Source organism: Crocuta crocuta, unplaced genomic scaffold (genome assembly GCF_008692635.1).
Source record: "Crocuta crocuta isolate KB4526 unplaced genomic scaffold, BGI_CrCroc_1.0 scaffold1171, whole genome shotgun sequence".
Taxonomy (NCBI): Eukaryota; Metazoa; Chordata; class Mammalia; order Carnivora; family Hyaenidae; genus Crocuta; species Crocuta crocuta.
The window spans coordinates 436,301-453,588 of record NW_027530879.1 but is presented as its reverse complement, the minus strand read 5'-3'; the positions used below and the strand labels follow the sequence as shown (position 1 = coordinate 453,588).

Sequence of the window (17,288 nt, the reverse complement as noted above, 5' to 3'; positions counted from 1 at the left end):
GGTTACTTATCATTATTTTAGTTCTATTCTATCATTATTTGTTGTTCTATCATTATTATTGTTCTATAATAATACGTACAACTTGGGAATAAGGGGAAGTAGTGAAAACTTTTTTTAAAAGCTTGGTGACTGCCAGGTCACCTGGACCTGGAAGACTTGTTTTTCTGGGTGAAGAAATATTTTCCCTGTGTGAAGGTTTCATAATCACAGTCGAGCTGGCCCATGTGCCCTGCCATTCCCAGTGGCTCCTCTCTTTTATCTCTGACATACCTGCACTTTGGGAATGAGGACACTTATCCAGCTCTCGAGATTCCATAGGATAACCACCGAAGTCTCTTTGGATTCTTTGTTGCCATGATCCCACAGTTATGGGTGACCACAGCGTGACATGGACACTCTTTGAATCTCATACCATGCAGAGTCCTTTTTATTTCCCTGGGACCTTGACTGACTTTAGAACAGGTAAGTGAAAGGGAAGGAAGCAGACAGTGAAGTCGGCCATATAACCGGTGTTTAACGTGGTCATCTGAGGAATAGAAAGCGAGCCTTTTGAAGTTTACCCAAGCCAGATCAGGAGTGTTCACCTGCGGGGTGGAGGGTAGGCTTATACTTTTATTTTTGTTTATTTAATTTTAAAGTTTTATGTAGTTTTTGGAGAGAGTATGTGTGAGTGAGTAAGGGGCAGAGAGAGAGGGAAACAGAGGATCCACAGCTGGCTCTGTGCTGACAGCAGCGAGCCCAATGCAGGACTCGAACTCACGAGCTGAAAGATCATGACCTGAGCTGAAGTCAGATGCTCAACCAACTGAGCCACCCAGATGACCCTCGTCTCGAACTTTTAAAAATGGCCACGGAAATTAAAATTAAAATCAGAAAAAAATGAATTCCATAAAGACAAGGGCAAAGTAGTTTATTTAGGAAAGGAAAATGTTACTCTAGCAGAGGCTTTCTGTGAATAGAGTTTGAAATAAAAAAAAAAAAGGAGCGATAACTGACTTTTAATGGAATTGTCTAGAAAACATGTAAGTACCAACATTACCCCCTGTCATCCCTAATTCTAACCTTCTTTGGTCCCTGTAAAATTATAGCACCTCCAGTGTATCTTTAACAGCTTTTTAGGAACATATTAACCAAATGTTCAAGTTCTGATCTGGCCATAAAATACTAGGAGGGCTATAATTCTCTAGGATTAATGAATAACATTTGTTTATTTGATTTACTTTAAAAAATCATTCTAAAATCTGTTTACATATCTGTCCTCTCCAGGATGAACTTTATATTGGTTCAGAAGACTGTTTACTGTTTCTTCTTCTTCTTCTTCTTCTTTTTTTTTTTTTCATCTTCCCTGCTCAGTGCCCAACCCAAGTTCAAAGGCTGATGAGAGAGAAAAACTCATGAAGAGGTTTTACTCTAGGGAAAGTTGTTCAGTGGATGGGATCTTGGTGCATAGGGAAAGATGTCAGGCTCTTTCTGGCTCCTTCTCAGCTTTGCTGCTTTAACTGCTGCTCAATCCACCACTGAAGAACTGGCCAAGACGTTTTTGGAGAAGTTTAACTATGAAGCCCAAGAGCTGTCTTATCTCAGTTCACTTGCTTCCTGGAAATATAACACCAATATCACGGACGAGAATGTCAAAAACATGGTGAGTTCTCATGGCTACATAGGGGTGTTTGCTGCTTCTTAAAGATGAGATTACTGCCCCTGCAACTGAAAAGGGTAATCAAAGAAATGCTCTGAGTTGGGAAGCTGGATGTTTGCCCCAGTCTTTTGGATTCTGGAGTCCCAGAGGACTAAATTTAATTGACCTTGGGGCTCATTTGGAAACGGTTACAAACTAATTCACTGGTCTCGGTCCAGATTCTCGGAAACCAGTGAACATGCTTTATAAAGTGGCCACCATAATTCTCATCAGAATCAGGGCTTCAAAGCGTTTCATGGAAATACCATAAGTCATTGAGTTAATAATTTTCCCAAGCCTACAATCTCAACAGGAATATCTAAAGACTCTCTAAAATGATAGACTAACTAGAAAATGCAACTGGAGGCTTAGTGAAAAAGCTAGCGAGTAATTAAACTGACCATGGGTCCGGACGCTGGCATTGGGAATTCCTTCTTTCATTGTCGCGGAGCTCTGAGGGACTTCCAAAGGTCACAGAATCTGTCCAGAGCCCTCCTAGAAAAACCATAGCTAAACCAATTCTGACAAACCTCAGAATGCTCTGGGAAAGCAAGATGCTTTGACAAGTGCTAGGACTTGGGAATTTCTTCTCTCACAGATCCCGAAGCAGTATCCTTACACATCTGTGCTAGAAGGCGACCGACGTTATTTGAGAAAAGATTCTGTGACACTTGTATAGCGATACATTCCTTCAAAAATGTAGCTCAGAAGCTTATTTTTTTCAGATGCTTAATAGGTCGCATGTTTAAATTACTGCCATTCATGGGACAGACGAAACCCGAGACCTACCGCCTCGTTTGAAATTCCCGAAGTGTAGCTTTGCCATTTTTCTAAAGCACAGAGAAATCCTGGGATTTTGACAGCCCGGTGCTGTCTCCATCTCTTTATTGTTGCTTTGCCCTCATTTTTCATTTGATCTCTGTTGGGGGTGACTGTGGTGTGCTGTTTATTTGTTTGCCTTCTCCCCTGAATGGGCCCATCGGTGCTGGTGAAGGTGTTATTGCCCCTATAGGAGCTCTGGAGCCCGACCTGCCGGGGTCCAGATCGAGGCTCCACCACGCTCCAGCTGCGTGAGCTTCAGCTGCTTAATTAACCTCTCTGCGCCTTCATTATCTCACCTGTGAAAGAGAACGTCCCACTCCTGTCTGCCTTTTAGGGTGGCTGCGAGCGGGGGAGAACGACACGCATTCATTGCTACGAGTGTGGGAGGGAGTCGTAATTGCCGAAGAGACAGTTAACAGTCCTGCTGAGCGCCCTTCGCCGAGAAGCCGTGTTCCAGAATGAGATATAGCGATGTTTTTCAAAATCGTGTCTGGATCACTGAAGTGTTATTATTTGTGAATTTCCGCGGTTGATTAGAGCAGAGGCCAGGGAAGAAAGGGCATAAATCACAAAGTCTGGCCAAACCGCAGAAAGCAGGGACCTTTTAAAGGAAAGTGAAAATACTAAAATGCAGAGAGGAAGCAGGTGGCCACCGGCTACATGCAGGGAGGGCAGTCTGGCTGTGAGGAGCGGCTTCTGCCTCTGGGCGTGTGCCAGGCACCTAGCTACAAGAGCAGTAAATGAATTTTGGCTAACTCCTTTGGTTCAGAGCAGTTTTGTGGGGGTTTTAGACTTAAGCGATAGGACCTAGGGAATAAGGTACAGTTTTTTTCCCCTTTCCTTTTACTTTCGAGAGCTTTTAAGGACAGCTTTATTGAGATACAACTTAGGCACCATAAAATTGGCCTGTTGAAAGTATACGATTCAATGCTTTTTAGTGTATTTACAGAACTGTGCAACTTTTGCCAGCATCTCATTTCAGAACATTTTTGTCTTCTCCGGCAAGAAACCACACGCCCGTTAGTCATCGCCCTTCCTCTCAGCCCCCAGCCCCAGGCAACCATGAATCTACTTTCTGTCTCTAAAGATTTGCCTCCTTTGAACACGTCGTATCAATGGACTCGTAGCATATGCGGTCTCGCGTGTCTGGCTTCTTTCACTTCGCATGTGGCGGCACGTAGCATTCCTTCCTTCCTTTCTGTTGCCAAAGAGCATTCCGTGGTATGGTTTTTCTTTATTTTCGATCACAAACGTGTTCAAACATGTATAAAAGAGGAGAGACTGGTCTGTTGAATCTCCTTGTACCCATCACCCGATTTTACAAATTAAAACAATCTTGTTTCATTTTTCTACCCAACCCCTCATTTGTTGATTTTTGAAGGAAATCCAAAACATGATCTAGCCTAGATCTTGTAAATATTTCACCTTGTAGCTCTCAAAGAATTTTCAAAAGCACCTCGATAACACTACCAAAAGCTTGACTGGAACGCCTCAGTATTGTCAAATATCCATCAGTATTCAAATGCACCCTCCCGTCTCATTTTATTAAAAATTTCAGGTCTTTTGTTTGAATCAAGGTCTAACCAGGCCCTCTCCTTCCAGTCGTTTTGAAGGATGTTCTTTAGCTCTCCTTTAGTCTACAGAGTTCCTCCCTCACTTTTTCTTAGCTACTTATTTGCTGAAGAATTAAATTTTTGGTTCTATAGAAACTCCCATGTTTCTGGATTTGCCGGCCGTGCCCCCTACATGTTGCTTAACATGCTCTTTTGCCCCTGTATTTCCTATAAATGTATAGATCTAGGGCAGAGGTCAGAACACTTTTTCTGAAAAAGGCCAGATAGTAAATAGTTCAGGCTCTGTGGGCCCTATGGCCTCTGTTCAACTCTGCCATTGTAGTGCAAAAGCAGCCATAGATGAGTGTGACTATGTTCCAATAAAACTTTATTTACAAAAACAAATGGTGGGCAGAGTCCTGATCTAGAGACTTGATCAGACTCAGGTTTCACCTGTGGGTTACTTAATAGGTGTGGAAATGGGATTTCCACTACTAGCACGGTACAGGAATACTGAGCCAAGAGATTAACAAAACGCTAGTTTAGGTCCCTGGAGCTCTGGAGAAAAAGACTAGCTTAGGATGGAACAGTATGTCCTTAGTGGGCAAAATTCAAGACAACATCATTCAATTTTTTTTTTTTTTTTTGCAATTTAAAGTATAATACTTATAGTATGGCAGTGATAAATAGAACAGATATCTTCAAAGTTCCTGTATCAGTATAATTTAAAAAATATTCTAAGACTGAGCCAGCCCTTTTGGGGATTGTGAGTTGTTTCCAGAAGAAATTGAGCATAATATTATTCCTATAATTTGGTATCAAAGTTTTAACGGAAATTTTGCTTGACAGTAAATCATTCTGGATTGGGTGAAGAAGGGTAGGGATTTTGAGGTAAGTGGTAGGTTGCAAAGATGAGTCTGAGCCAGAGACCAAACTCTTCTTTCCATAGCCCACTCCTTCCCCTCATGCATGTTACAGACAAGACTAGAATGTGTTGAATACAATCGATAGTCACTGGTTAAGAGCATTAGCGTTGGAGGTAAACATCTGGGTTGACACTCTGGTTCTTTCAATTACTAGCTGTGTGGCCTAGGGAAAGCTACTTACCCACTCTGTGCCTCAGTTTCCTCATTTGTGAAGTAGAGACAATCACAACTACCTCAAAAGATTGTTTGTGAAGATTAATCGGGACGTAGTTCCTGAGGGTGTGTGTGGACTCAATAAGGAGAGAAATCATTTCCCATTTTTACTGCCACTATTCTACTCATCTTTCTTGTCTGATCCATTGTTGTCATGTCCACACATCATCTCCATCATGTCACATGCCTGCTTGGAGCCCCTGAGTGATTCCCTAGTATTCAAAGAATAAAAGTAAAATTCCTTGCCTGGAAAATGCAGTCATGCCTGAAGTCCTACCCTTGGGATTGTTACTAATTATCTATTGTGTTAAAAATTACCACAAGCTTAGAAACTTAAAATAGCACACATGTATGATCCCACAGAAGCTGTGGAATCACTAATGTGGTTAGTGGCAAGCAGTCAGATCCTTGTGTGCTGCTGGACTGGGGCCCTTAATTTCTTTCATGACATCAGCCAGAGGCCATCCTCAGTTCCTCAACATGTGGCCCTTTCTACAGGCTCACTCAGACCGTGACATCTCACTGCACTGAAGCCAACGAGAGAGACAGAGTTTTAGCAAGATAAAAACTACAATCTTATACAACATAAGTATGTACTTCCTGTCACCTTTGGTATGTGCTGCTGGTTAGAGGTGAATCATGCGTCCTGCTCACCCTCAAGGGGGAGGCGATCCCTTAAGTGTGTACCACCCGGATGGAGGGACTGTGGGAGCCATCGTAGTGCTTGTCTGCCCCAGGATCTAGGATCCAGAGGCTGTCAGTTGATTGCCATAGCCACTATTTATATCTCTCAGCCCCTTTATGCATATAACGAATAGCAGAGACACGATGATTTTCTATCTCTTTAGATTAAGAAGATCAAATGAGGTGAGTTACTCTGCAAAGTACTCTACATCCATCCAACTCCTACCTACTTTAAGGTCTTCTCCATGAGGGCTTGGCCAAATCTAGTTGCCTGCATGAGTCTTTTCCTATAGCGGAAACTGTTTGGCCCACTCAAAGCTTATACCTTATCATATGCTCTTATATTTCATGAATGAAACACTCACGCTGCATACCTTACCTGTCTGATAAAACTGTAAGCAACTTACAGGCGAAGAGTTTTTTCCATAAATTATAAAATAGCTAACTTTTTTAAATGTTTAGGATGTACCAGACACTGTGATAAACATTTTATTATTTGTTAATTCTTCTCATCCTTACAACAACCCTTTGAGGTAAGTCGTGTTATTATTCACATTTTACAGGTAAGGTGAGTGGCTCAGAGAAGGTAAGTACCTTGCCTAAAGTCACACAGGTAGCCACAGGTGTCTGTCTCCAAGAATGGAGTTCTTACTTGTCTCATGCTACCTCTTTTATATACTCTAGAGGAGTACAACGTACAAAGTAATTGCCCATTTTAGTCTGTGATAGATGGAAATGCATTTGTACATTGAGAAAAGACTGTGCTAGAAGAGTCTAGAGAAGTCCACTTGCCTATATTTGATGTTCAGACTGGGAGCCAAGGGAGTCCTGGCATCATCGCTTGCTTGCTGGTTTCTTGGGCTGTTAGAAAATCACCACGGCTACCAAACTGCCACATTCTGGGCTACCTTCTTGGGGGAACATAATTTAAGATCAGAATCTCTGGTAAGTCACGGCACCGTGGGCCTTACTTCACACTGGTTCTCGTTTCTTATGGTTCCCTGTGTCATGAGGGGCTGTATCCCCATTAAGTGCGTTCTGAGCTTTACTGGGCTCTCCATTTAGAGCATTTATCCTCGAATCCTTGACAACTCACCCACGTCACAGTGCTAAGGCCATAAATTCCAGGGCCCTGTGATGTGAATTATCTGTGAGAATTCACTTCCAGTTCTGGGGTCAGGACCCTGGGGAAAACTAGGCACTGGGCCAGAAAGAGAGAGTGACCAAGAATGGCCTGGTCGCTCATAACCTAAGCCTTGACCTTCAGCAAAGTAGAGAACTAAAACCACTCAGGAAATATTAGATGTTCCACCAGATGTTTTTTGGACAGTACCTCCTGTTTTATCTGTTCGAGTGGTGCCATTCTGACTTCAACTTTCTTTTTTGTCATTTCAGAATGAGGCCGGGGCCAAATGGTCTGCCTATTATGAAGAACAGTCCAAGCTTGCCAAAACTTACCCACTAGCAGAAATTCAGGATCCCACGGTCAAGCGTCAACTGCAGGCCCTTCAGCAGAGTGGGTCATCAGTGCTCTCAGCCGACAAGAGCCAACGAGTATGTGAACATCCCAGTGCTGACCCCAAGAGTTGAAATATTTGGGAAACATTAAACATTAATATCCCCATGGCTGCTTCCTTTATCTGCAGAGATAGTAATGCTGACATTAGAAAGAGCTCTGTGTCTAGGTAGGGTGACCGCATAATTTGTCATCCGAGCTGGAATCCTCTTGCAAGTGAAAGAAGACACTGGTAATAATTATGTTAGGACACAGAGGTAAACTGGTGTTGTCTGGGCCCTGTGTTGTATATGGGTACCCTATACCGAAGTCACCTTCCTGAGGACCAGGTGGCCTAAAGAATGTACTTAGTCTATGTCAGTCATTCTCAACTGGGGTGCTTTTGCCCCCCAGTAATATTTGATGATGTCTGGAGACATTTCTGGTTGTCATAACTGGGGAGGGGGCAGGGATGCCACTAAACATTCCACCATGCACAAGACAGGCCCCAATGACAAAGAATTATTTGGTCCAAAACATTAATAGTGCCAAGCTTGAGAAGTCCTGTATGTGGTCCAATTCTTTCCCCCTTTCATTCTTGACTCTTCTCTACAGTGTCTTTACCAAGTGGCTGAGAACCTCAGCCCAAACTACTTTAGGGGTGGGTGATTTGTCTCTTTCCAAGACACCCGTTCCATCTGTGAGTCCCTCTAATTGATGGAGATACTCCCTCCATTGAGCATTAAGTGCTTTACCACCATTTGGTTCTGCCTTCTGGATCCAAATTGCTCTTTCCTGTAATGGTTTTTAAATAAATGAAGGCAGCTATTTTTTTTAAAACTAGTTGACTCCTATTTTTTAAGTGTTATTTATTTACTTATTGAGAAATAGAGAGAGGGAGAGGGAGAGAGAAAGAATGAGCGTAAGAGGAGCAAAAAGAGAGAGTAGAGAGGGAATCCCAAGCAGGCTCTGCTTTGTCAGGGTGGAGCCTGATGCGAGGCTCGAATTCACAAACTGCCAGATCATGACCTGAACCGAAACCAAGAGTCAGACACTTAACTGCCTGAGCCACCCAGGCGCCCCAAGTCCTTTTTGTTTTTTAAACCTAGGATATCATCCTTCACTCCGTCAATTTTCTTCTCTCCGATAGTTTCAAGTTTCCTAACCAGTCCTAGCTGCTGTCATCATTTTGTCGGTAACCTTGAACTAAACATGGCACTCTGCACTGGTTCTGGTCTGCATGAAGGTGAGCGGGCATATGACGTCCGGCACGCTGTGCCCTACATCTGTTAAGACAGCCTAGAACTGTGTTAGGTTTTTGGTTGGTTGGTTTCGTTGTTTTGACAGCCAAATCCCACGTTGGCTCATATCAACATCACTGCCAATGAAGTCTCCAAATCTCTTCCACCAATGTTGCTTTAAAATGATGGCTTTCAGTATTCTACCCTTAAGTAGGTAGTTTGTTCAAATTCAAGAAAGCCTGTATTCACCCTATTAAAATCACATCGCTCATCCCATCTCTCCAGCCTAGGAGTCAGCAAACTTTTTTTGGGAAAGGGAAAGATAGTAAATGTTTTAGGTTTTGTGGGCCATACAGTCTCTGTCACAATGAGTCAACTCTGCTGTTGTGTCAGGATATCAACCATAGCTAATACATAAACAATGAGTGTGGCTGTGTTCTGATAAAACTTTACAAAAACAGCCAGCAGACAGCATTTGGTCTGCAGATCATAGTTTACAGAGCCCTGATCTAACCTACTGAAATATTTTTATCTAAAGTATTTGGCTATTTAACATCAAAGTCTTCTTTCTCAGTTGCTTGTCCTCTGGAATTCTGTGTTGTAATCTATATCTATAAAAAGAAAAAATTCATGATAAGGACAACGACAAAACCATATGGCACATATCTTCCTACAAGTTGATATTTATTATTCCACATTCTTTGGATCCAATTATCCCACTAGTTATTAATCCACTTTATCTTATCCAGTCCATGCTTCCCATCTTTTTCTCAAAGACACCATGTGAAACTTTGCCCATTGGTCTTTTAGAGTCTAGACAGCCTGATCTCTCCTGGGTGGACCGTGGACACTGTATTTTTATAAGATTCCAGGTAATTCTAATGTGCAGCCAAAATTGAAAAACGTTGAAATCCATGTAAAAGATTGAAGTGTTCAGGAAGAGATGAGGCTCAGGGAGGTATGAATACAATGGTGAGGAAGGAGGGGAGATTGAAAAAGCAGATAGACAAAGAGGCCATGAGGACTTTTGTGCCGTGGTAAGGAATTTGGATTGGTTCCTTTGGACTATGGGATCTTACTGAAGTTTTAACCATGGGATCTATTTCACGTTTTAGGAAAATGACTTTCGTAGCACAGTGAAAGAGTAATGGAAGGGGAAAATAGGAGAAGGGAAACAGAGCCTTTCATGTGGTGCTTCTTAAATCAAATGTAGGAGAGAACCAGTTCCTTCTTTCCTCTCCTATCTTTCCTTTCTTCTCCTGTCCTTCCTTCCTTCTTTTCTTCCTCCCTCCCTCCTCTTCTCCCTCTCTTCTTCCCTTTCTTCTTTTATTACCAATCTATTACAGATCAATACTTGGTTAAATTCATTGACATGCTTAGGCATCATAGAAATATCAAATGGTTTTTAAAAGTTTATAAACATTTATCCTCTCTCTCTTTTTTAAACCATTCTCTTGATTCCTGTACTTGTCACAGAATAGAAACAAACCATTTGCTGTCTTGTACTGGCCCATGGGCCATACTTTGAGTAGCACTGCTTAACTCTATCACCTTTACTCTCCTTTACCTACGGGATAAAGTTTAAAGTCTTTAGTGTGGCACAGATGGCCGGCCCCTCCTAACAAAGCCCCTGCTTACCTCTCCAGCATCACTGCTCCACTTTCCTCCAACGTGTCCTCACTTCTGGAAAAATGCTGCTCTTTCCCAACCTCCATCCATCTTTTAGGCTCTGCCTTCTATTCCCTTTTTCTACTTGACCAATTCCTACCTCTCTTCCAAGACACACCACTAATGTCCCTGCCTCTTTGAAGCCATTCCTGAATCTCCAAGTTCTTCATTTATCCACTTCCCGCCAGACCGCCACATCACTTTCTCGTGACAGTTCTACTACTTGTCACTCGATTATGTAATTATTGATCTCATGGCTGCCTCATTGTCCCATGGCTTTTGAGCCATGGGTCCTTGAGGACCCATGACTTGTTCATGTCAGAGTTATCAGAGCGCAGGACAAAGTAGGCTTCAATAAATGTGTACTCAGTGAGTGCTGAACGAAACAATAAATGCACTTCTCTGTGTTCCTGGGAAGCATCCTTGGGATTTTGGTGGATCTATTTATTTCAGTCATTCCACATATATTTATTATGTGTTGCTAAGGCTCTGTGCCAATAGATAATGGGCGAAATTTGATGGAGATATTCCTACCCTACATAAAGGAAGATGCTCGGCAAAGATGTGAACTGCTGTATTTCACGGCATAAAAAATCACGTGGTTAAAAGGCCATCTTTACCTTAGCATTCTATATTACCATATCTCCCACTTTAAAAGTTGTTTATTATGCTTAATTTGCAGTTGAACACAATCTTAAATGCAATGAGCACGATCTACAGTACTGGAAAAGCTTGTAACCCAAATAATCCACAGGAGTGCTTATTACTTGAACCAGGTAGGCTATTCATTTTGAGCAGTGATTATGAAATTTAATTTTTTTACTCTAAGTTTTAAAACTGAGATTGACACTGGATGCTGCTGCTGTGCCTTTCAAGTGAATAATCCAAAGATGATAAGATTTCAAATAGATGTTTCAGTACCTGGATGAACTTTTAACTCTTCACAAAACTTCATTGTAAATTCTGTCACGTTCTAAGTTATCTAACTAAGTTAGCAGTTAAATGATTTCAATGGTTTATTTTCTCTGTGAAAATATTTTGGAACTATAACAAGGATGAAGAAATTGAGAAATTGTGAGATTTCATTTCATAACTTTATGGCTTCGCTGCCCACCAGCCTTACTTTTAATTCTTTAAAGTTCATATAATTGTTCACAAATAAAAATTGTACACATGCATGTTCATTTCATATTGGGTGTTTTGCAATGACAGGCTTGGATAACATTATGGAAAACAGCAAAGACTACAATGAGAGGCTCTGGGCTTGGGAAGGCTGGAGGGCTGAGGTCGGCAAGCAGCTGAGGCCATTATATGAAGAGTATGTGGCCCTGAAAAATGAGATGGCAAGAGCAAACAGTAAGTTCGCTAGCCTATAGAGATCCTGAAGCTCTCGGGGCAGGGGAGGAGCTGTGGTCTATTTCCCATGAATTACCAAGGCTGCCCTTTGACAGAAGCGGTATCCCTCAATTAATGATCATCTGCTGAACAAATTCAGGTTATGCGTCTCAAAGAAGAAACTACTTTGGGTTAAGGAAAGGTGTGCTGATATATTCTACAGTTTACAGAGGTCAGCAATGAGGCTGAACTACAGGGCATCAGACAAATCAGTTGTCTGGGAAGGTATCTGGAACCCAAGCCTTTCTGAGGTGACCTGGAGATTGAGTAGGGATTCTGTTGCTCAGACAGGATGGGAGACAGAGGCACTGTCTCTCACCTAAACTCCTGTCTGGTTACAGTTTATTCTCAAAGGTCATTTCTGGGTTTAACTCAGGGTGGTGTTCCAGAGAGAAAAAAAAAAAATCAGATTAATTTAGGCTGGAAACCCATTATGTTCTGCCATTGTAATTCTAACTCAAATCATGTGGTCATAAACATCTTAACATGGGGCTTAAATTTCCCTGTCTCCTAACTTATTCTCCTGCCTGAATAATGAGCTGAAGCTGTGGCATTACGAGTACCTTTATGCTTTGGTGATTCCCTGTCTCCTGGGGTTGAGGAAGGAAGAAGTTTTTTCATCTGTTGTTTCTCAGTGCCTTTCCCTGCCACCTAAACTTATAGTCTCAAGCCACAGGCAAGCTGGGGAGAGCAGTGCATCACCATATCCTTTCGTCCAAACATTTCTTTCTCTCCTCTTCCTGATCATCCATTGCCAACATGCATGCGAAAATAAGAATGTTTGAAATACATCTGTGAACTGTATTGGCTAATATCCTAACTCAAGCCTGTGTTTCCAGACGATGAGACATTACGTGAGGCATGCAGAGATGGTCTGTGTAAGCAGATAGTTTGCAAACAAACATGGGCCCGCTGTGGCGATGTCTAAGATGAGTTGAGTTAGATTTGAAAATAGAAGGCCCCAAACAAGAGGAGAATTTAAAAACTCAAACCCCATCACATGCTTTAAAGCCAAAGATAGAAACTGAAGTATGGAGCCAGTAGAGACCAAGGGTTAGGAAACTCGGAGTGCGCCTTTGCCTCTTTCCAGTTGTGTGACGCTGGACAAATGATTCCAGCATCTAAGAACGGGCTGCCAGTCTGCATGGTGGGGATTTTAATAATGTCAATCTTGCAGAGTTTCTGTGCTTATTAGAGGAGATGATGCATTAAAATTTCTAGCAGAGAGCAAGTGCTTAACAGATACTAGCTAGTGTTATTATTCATTTCATCCCTTTGAGTGGATATTTAGAAGGACAATAAAAAGGTGACAGATCTTTGGGTTTTTTAACCTCCCACCAAGGCTAGTCTATGTGTACTGTGCTTTATCTCCTTCTTTCCCTTATGTTCTCTTCCTTCTCCTTTTAAAAAACAGATTATGAGGACTATGGGGATTATTGGAGAGGAGATTATGAAGAGGAGTGGACAGATGGCTATAACTATAGCCGCAGCCAGTTGATTAAAGATGTGGAAGATACCTTCGCACAGGTAACCAAGGAACTATACACAGAGACAGATGCAGGGCAGTGCGTGGGAAGAAGGGACAATGACCAAAGGCATTCTGGCTTGTTCCTAATGCACGAGTCAGCCATTCCCAGGCCTCAGAGTTATGGAATATTAGAGCTTGAAATGATTTGAAAGAATAATAGGACAGGCCCCACAGATGAGCAGAGTCTCTCTGCTTTCCTCCCCTTTTCAGCCACTGAGTGGACCAGGCATTACCAATAGCAAGATTATAAGAAGGAAAGATTATAGGATGGAATGGTCCCCGTGAACTACCTGGGACCCACACTGTCTTGCAGCTGGTGGCTTTGCTTCCTTCCTCAGGACAATTGATAGTATTGTTTCCTTACCTTTGACTAGGGGAGCCTCTATATGGAAGGCAGAGTATCTCATGGACACTTCTCAATGTCTCCCACTTCCTTCCTTTTGATCCCCACAGCTGCCCCTTTCCCCTGTGCCTTCAAACTCCTTATGCAAGCCTGCTCTGTCATGGCCAAAGTGAGGCAAAGCTATCAGAAATTGAAGTTGGAGAAACAACTCCTCTGAAAAGAAATGGGCAAAAGATTTCAATAAGTACATCATCAAGGAGATTATATAAATGCCAGATAAACAAGTAAAAAGTTATCAGGGAAATGCCAATTAAAGCCATGTTTAAAAACCACCACACAGCCACCAGAATGGCCGTGGTTAAAAAAGACTGGCTGGCATGGCAGGTGCTGGTGTGGGTGCAGAGATGCTGCTGACAGAAATGCAAAATGGCGCAGCTTCTGCAGAGAGTGGTTTCTTAAAAAGCTAAACAGATGCTTATCATACGACTAAGGTGTTCCACTCTTAGGTTTCTATTTGAGAGAAATGAAAATATAGATCCAGACGAAGACTCATGCGTGAATGTTCATAGAAGCATTATTCATAATAGCCCCAAACTGGAAACAACCGAGTTGCCCTTCAGCTGCCAAACCGTATCCACGAGATACTAAGTGAAGCAAACTATGACGTAATCGTACAGTGACACGCTACGCAGCAATAAAACAAATGAACTACTGATACATGCGGTAACATGGATGACCCTAAAAATTGTGCTGAGTGAAAGAAGCCAGACACAAAAGGTCACATATTATATGATTTCATTTATATGAAATTTCCAGAATCGACAAAACTATAGAGACAAATATCAATTCAGTGATCACCTGGGGCTGAGGATGGGACTGGAATTTTCTGCAAATAGGCACAAGAAAACTTTTTTGGCCTAATGGAAATCTTCTAAAACTGGGTAATAGTGATGTTGTCCAACAGCATAAATTTAGTAAAACTCATGAAACTGTACATTTCAAAATGGGTGAGTTTTGTGGGATATAAATGATACTTCAACTTAAAAACAAAGGAAGTAGGTAACATCTTAGAAGTGAATATTTTTTTGCGTCTGCTTTCATTTTGGGAATCTGTATTCCTCCTGATGTGTTTGTTGCTTTATGCAGTGAAGTTAGTTGTCATCAATACCTGGGAAGAAGAGATGCTTTCAAACTCTCCAGAATACTTGAGAGGAGAAGAAATTAGAATGTAGGGACATTCTACTTGTCTAAAGAGATTCCTATTTTCAGTGGTAGGGTTGGAAATTGGAGTCGGCTACTCTTGGTCTTAAACTTTCTTCCTGGGCTTTTCAGATTAAGCCATTGTACCAACATCTTCATGCTTATGTGAGGACAAAGTTGATGGCCATCTATCCTTCCCGTATCAGCTCAACTGGATGCCTCCCTGCCCATTTGCTTGGTAAGAAACTCCAGGAACTCTTTGCGTACTTAGTTCTTTGTTATCTCTACCAATGAAGTTGTTTTTTGGAATGAGGCCCAACATAAAGCTTTTGGAAAATTTTGTGAATGAAGTTAGTAACATGATAGAAATCACATTTTGATAGCACTCTATTCAACATAATTATTTAATATAAATTTTCTTTATTGCATTACTTTATTTTATACATAAACAGTTATGTTGGCCACGATACCGAGGATAAAGGGATTATTTAAGATACCTGGCGAAAGAATTCCAGGTTCAAATGAGAGTGGAAATGGGGAAAATAAGTTTTGCAATTTAAGTTGATTGGCTAAGCTCTTGAGGTAGAGTTTGGGATTTCAGTATTACGTCCTTGTCAGAGGAAAAAAACTTGGTAGGCTGTGGTTGGCCAGGGGTGAAAGAAAGGCTTTTGAAAATTAAGGTATAGCTTGAGTGAAAGCTTTGCAAGTTTATTCTAAACGGCACCAATTACTTTTGCTGCAAAGTACATGGTTTGGAATCATATGGGTTATGAATGAAGTCTTTGCCATGAAGAAAGATGCCTAACTTAGGAGTATACTCAGTCTTCCAAGAACTTTCTATCCTGCTGCAGAGCCTTTGTAGACCATGAAAGACCTGAGGCCTTTTATTGAACTTCCTAATTCCCTTCCATAGAGTGGTCATCCTTCCTTCCCCTCTGCCACTCCCTGGAAGCCAAGGCCAAATAAAATATATGTGTTTGAAAAGTTCATCTCATGCATACATAGCATTCCTACCAAGCGAAGTTTCTGCTAGCTAATTCTTCTCAACAGTCTTTAAAGCTCTCTCTTAGCAGGAGAGAATATGGATAAAGGACCCGTGAAGATTTTTTACTCTAAGGCAGTATAGAAATACTTTCCACAACGTCTTTGGCAGGCATTCTTCAGTAATTCGGTTTCTGCCTAAACCTATCTGGTGTGGTGTGGCTCTTCCTTCCTTCCAAGGTAGACTAATCTAGTGCTACATGGCACCAATTATAAGCAAGTTCTACCTTATGTGGGGCTGAATCAACACCCCTCTAATGTCTTCCATTCATTACATCTAATTCTATGATACGACGTTACCCAGAATATGTACATTGTTCTTCTACAAGATGGCCTTCTGGATATTTTAAACGACCATCATAAAAGGCACAGCATAGTAACCTGGCACAAGAGTATGTAATCAATATATTTTAGTGAGTATTATTGTTACCATCATGTATACACTCTCTGCTTCTTTCCAGTTAAATACCCTATAGAGATTTTTAGCCATTCTTTAAAACTCAGTTTTCTAATTGTTCTCCCTTGGACTAACTGTCCTTTGTTGATATCTCTCTTTAAATATCATGCTCAGAACTGAACAATTACTCCAGATGAGGTTTGGCCAGTATAGAGTAAAGCTGGTACCATGACTTCCTTTGTTCTGGACACTATAGTTCTATTTATTTACCTTGAGATCACATTTGTGTTTTGGAAGCCATGTTATACTGTTTGTTGGGTCTCTTTTGGTCTTTTGCATGTAGATTATGTCTCAGCCTGAAGTCACATATTACATATTTTTATAGTGGATACATTTTCTTTAAAATTTAAGCATAGAACCTTACATTTATTTCTACTCAATTTTATTGTTTAAAACATGAGTTCATTGGAATATTCTTCGTGTAGTTATATTGCCCCATTACTTTGTTGCCAGCATTCTGATCTTGCTATTAGGTGGAGATTTTCTTTTCTTTTCTTTTCTTTTTTTTTTCGTTTAATGTTTATTTACTTTTGCGAGAGAGAGAGGCTGAGAGAGAGAGAGAGGGGCAGAAGATCTGAAGCAGGCTCTGTGCTACTAGCAGCAAGTCCAATGTGGGGCTCGAACCCATGAACTGCAAGATTATGACCTGAGCCAAAGTCAGATGCTCAACTGACTGAGTCACCCAGGAGCCCCTAGATTGATTCTTTTTCTAGATCCATCTTGCCTTTTAGGGTCTCTGGCCTTGGGATCCAACTTAACATTTGTTTGAGGTATTTGAAAAATTACCCAATTAAATGTATTACTATAGTATACTGATAAAGGGAGGGCTTTGTTACTAGTTAGTAGAGGTTCCTGAATGATGAGCCTGTATGATCTCTCTTGAGTCCGATATCGGGAATTACTAGTGGCTTAATTTGCAATATTTTGTCCCATGGATGGTGGATTTTATCTGTTTCTAATCTATAGTAGCTTTGATGTTCCACATATTTAATAAATTGTGCCCCTGAATTGTAATTCGAAATGGGAGAAATAGGGTTAATCTCC

General features: G+C 41.3%; 1 protein-coding gene across 3 annotated transcripts in view; it reads left to right on the top strand.

The window, feature by feature from the left end:
* Positions 1–280: 280 nt before the first annotated feature.
* Positions 281–17,288, top strand: part of ACE2 (angiotensin converting enzyme 2) — a 41,853-nt gene continuing 24,845 nt past the window's right edge. The window contains exons 1-7 of one of the 3 annotated variants that reach the window (XM_077769644.1): positions 281–462; positions 1,354–1,642; positions 7,272–7,430; positions 10,963–11,056; positions 11,493–11,636; positions 13,090–13,202; positions 14,879–14,984. In XM_077769644.1, the coding sequence (XP_077625770.1) occupies positions 1,457–1,642; positions 7,272–7,430; positions 10,963–11,056; positions 11,493–11,636; positions 13,090–13,202; positions 14,879–14,984 (802 nt within the window). In that variant the 5' untranslated portion in view covers positions 281–462; positions 1,354–1,456. Of the gene's footprint in view, positions 463–1,266; positions 1,643–6,662; positions 6,822–7,271; positions 7,431–10,962; positions 11,057–11,492; positions 11,637–13,089; positions 13,203–14,878; positions 14,985–17,288 lie in introns of those variants that run through there. The other 2 variants (XM_077769643.1, XM_077769645.1) reach the window with 2 other exon arrangements.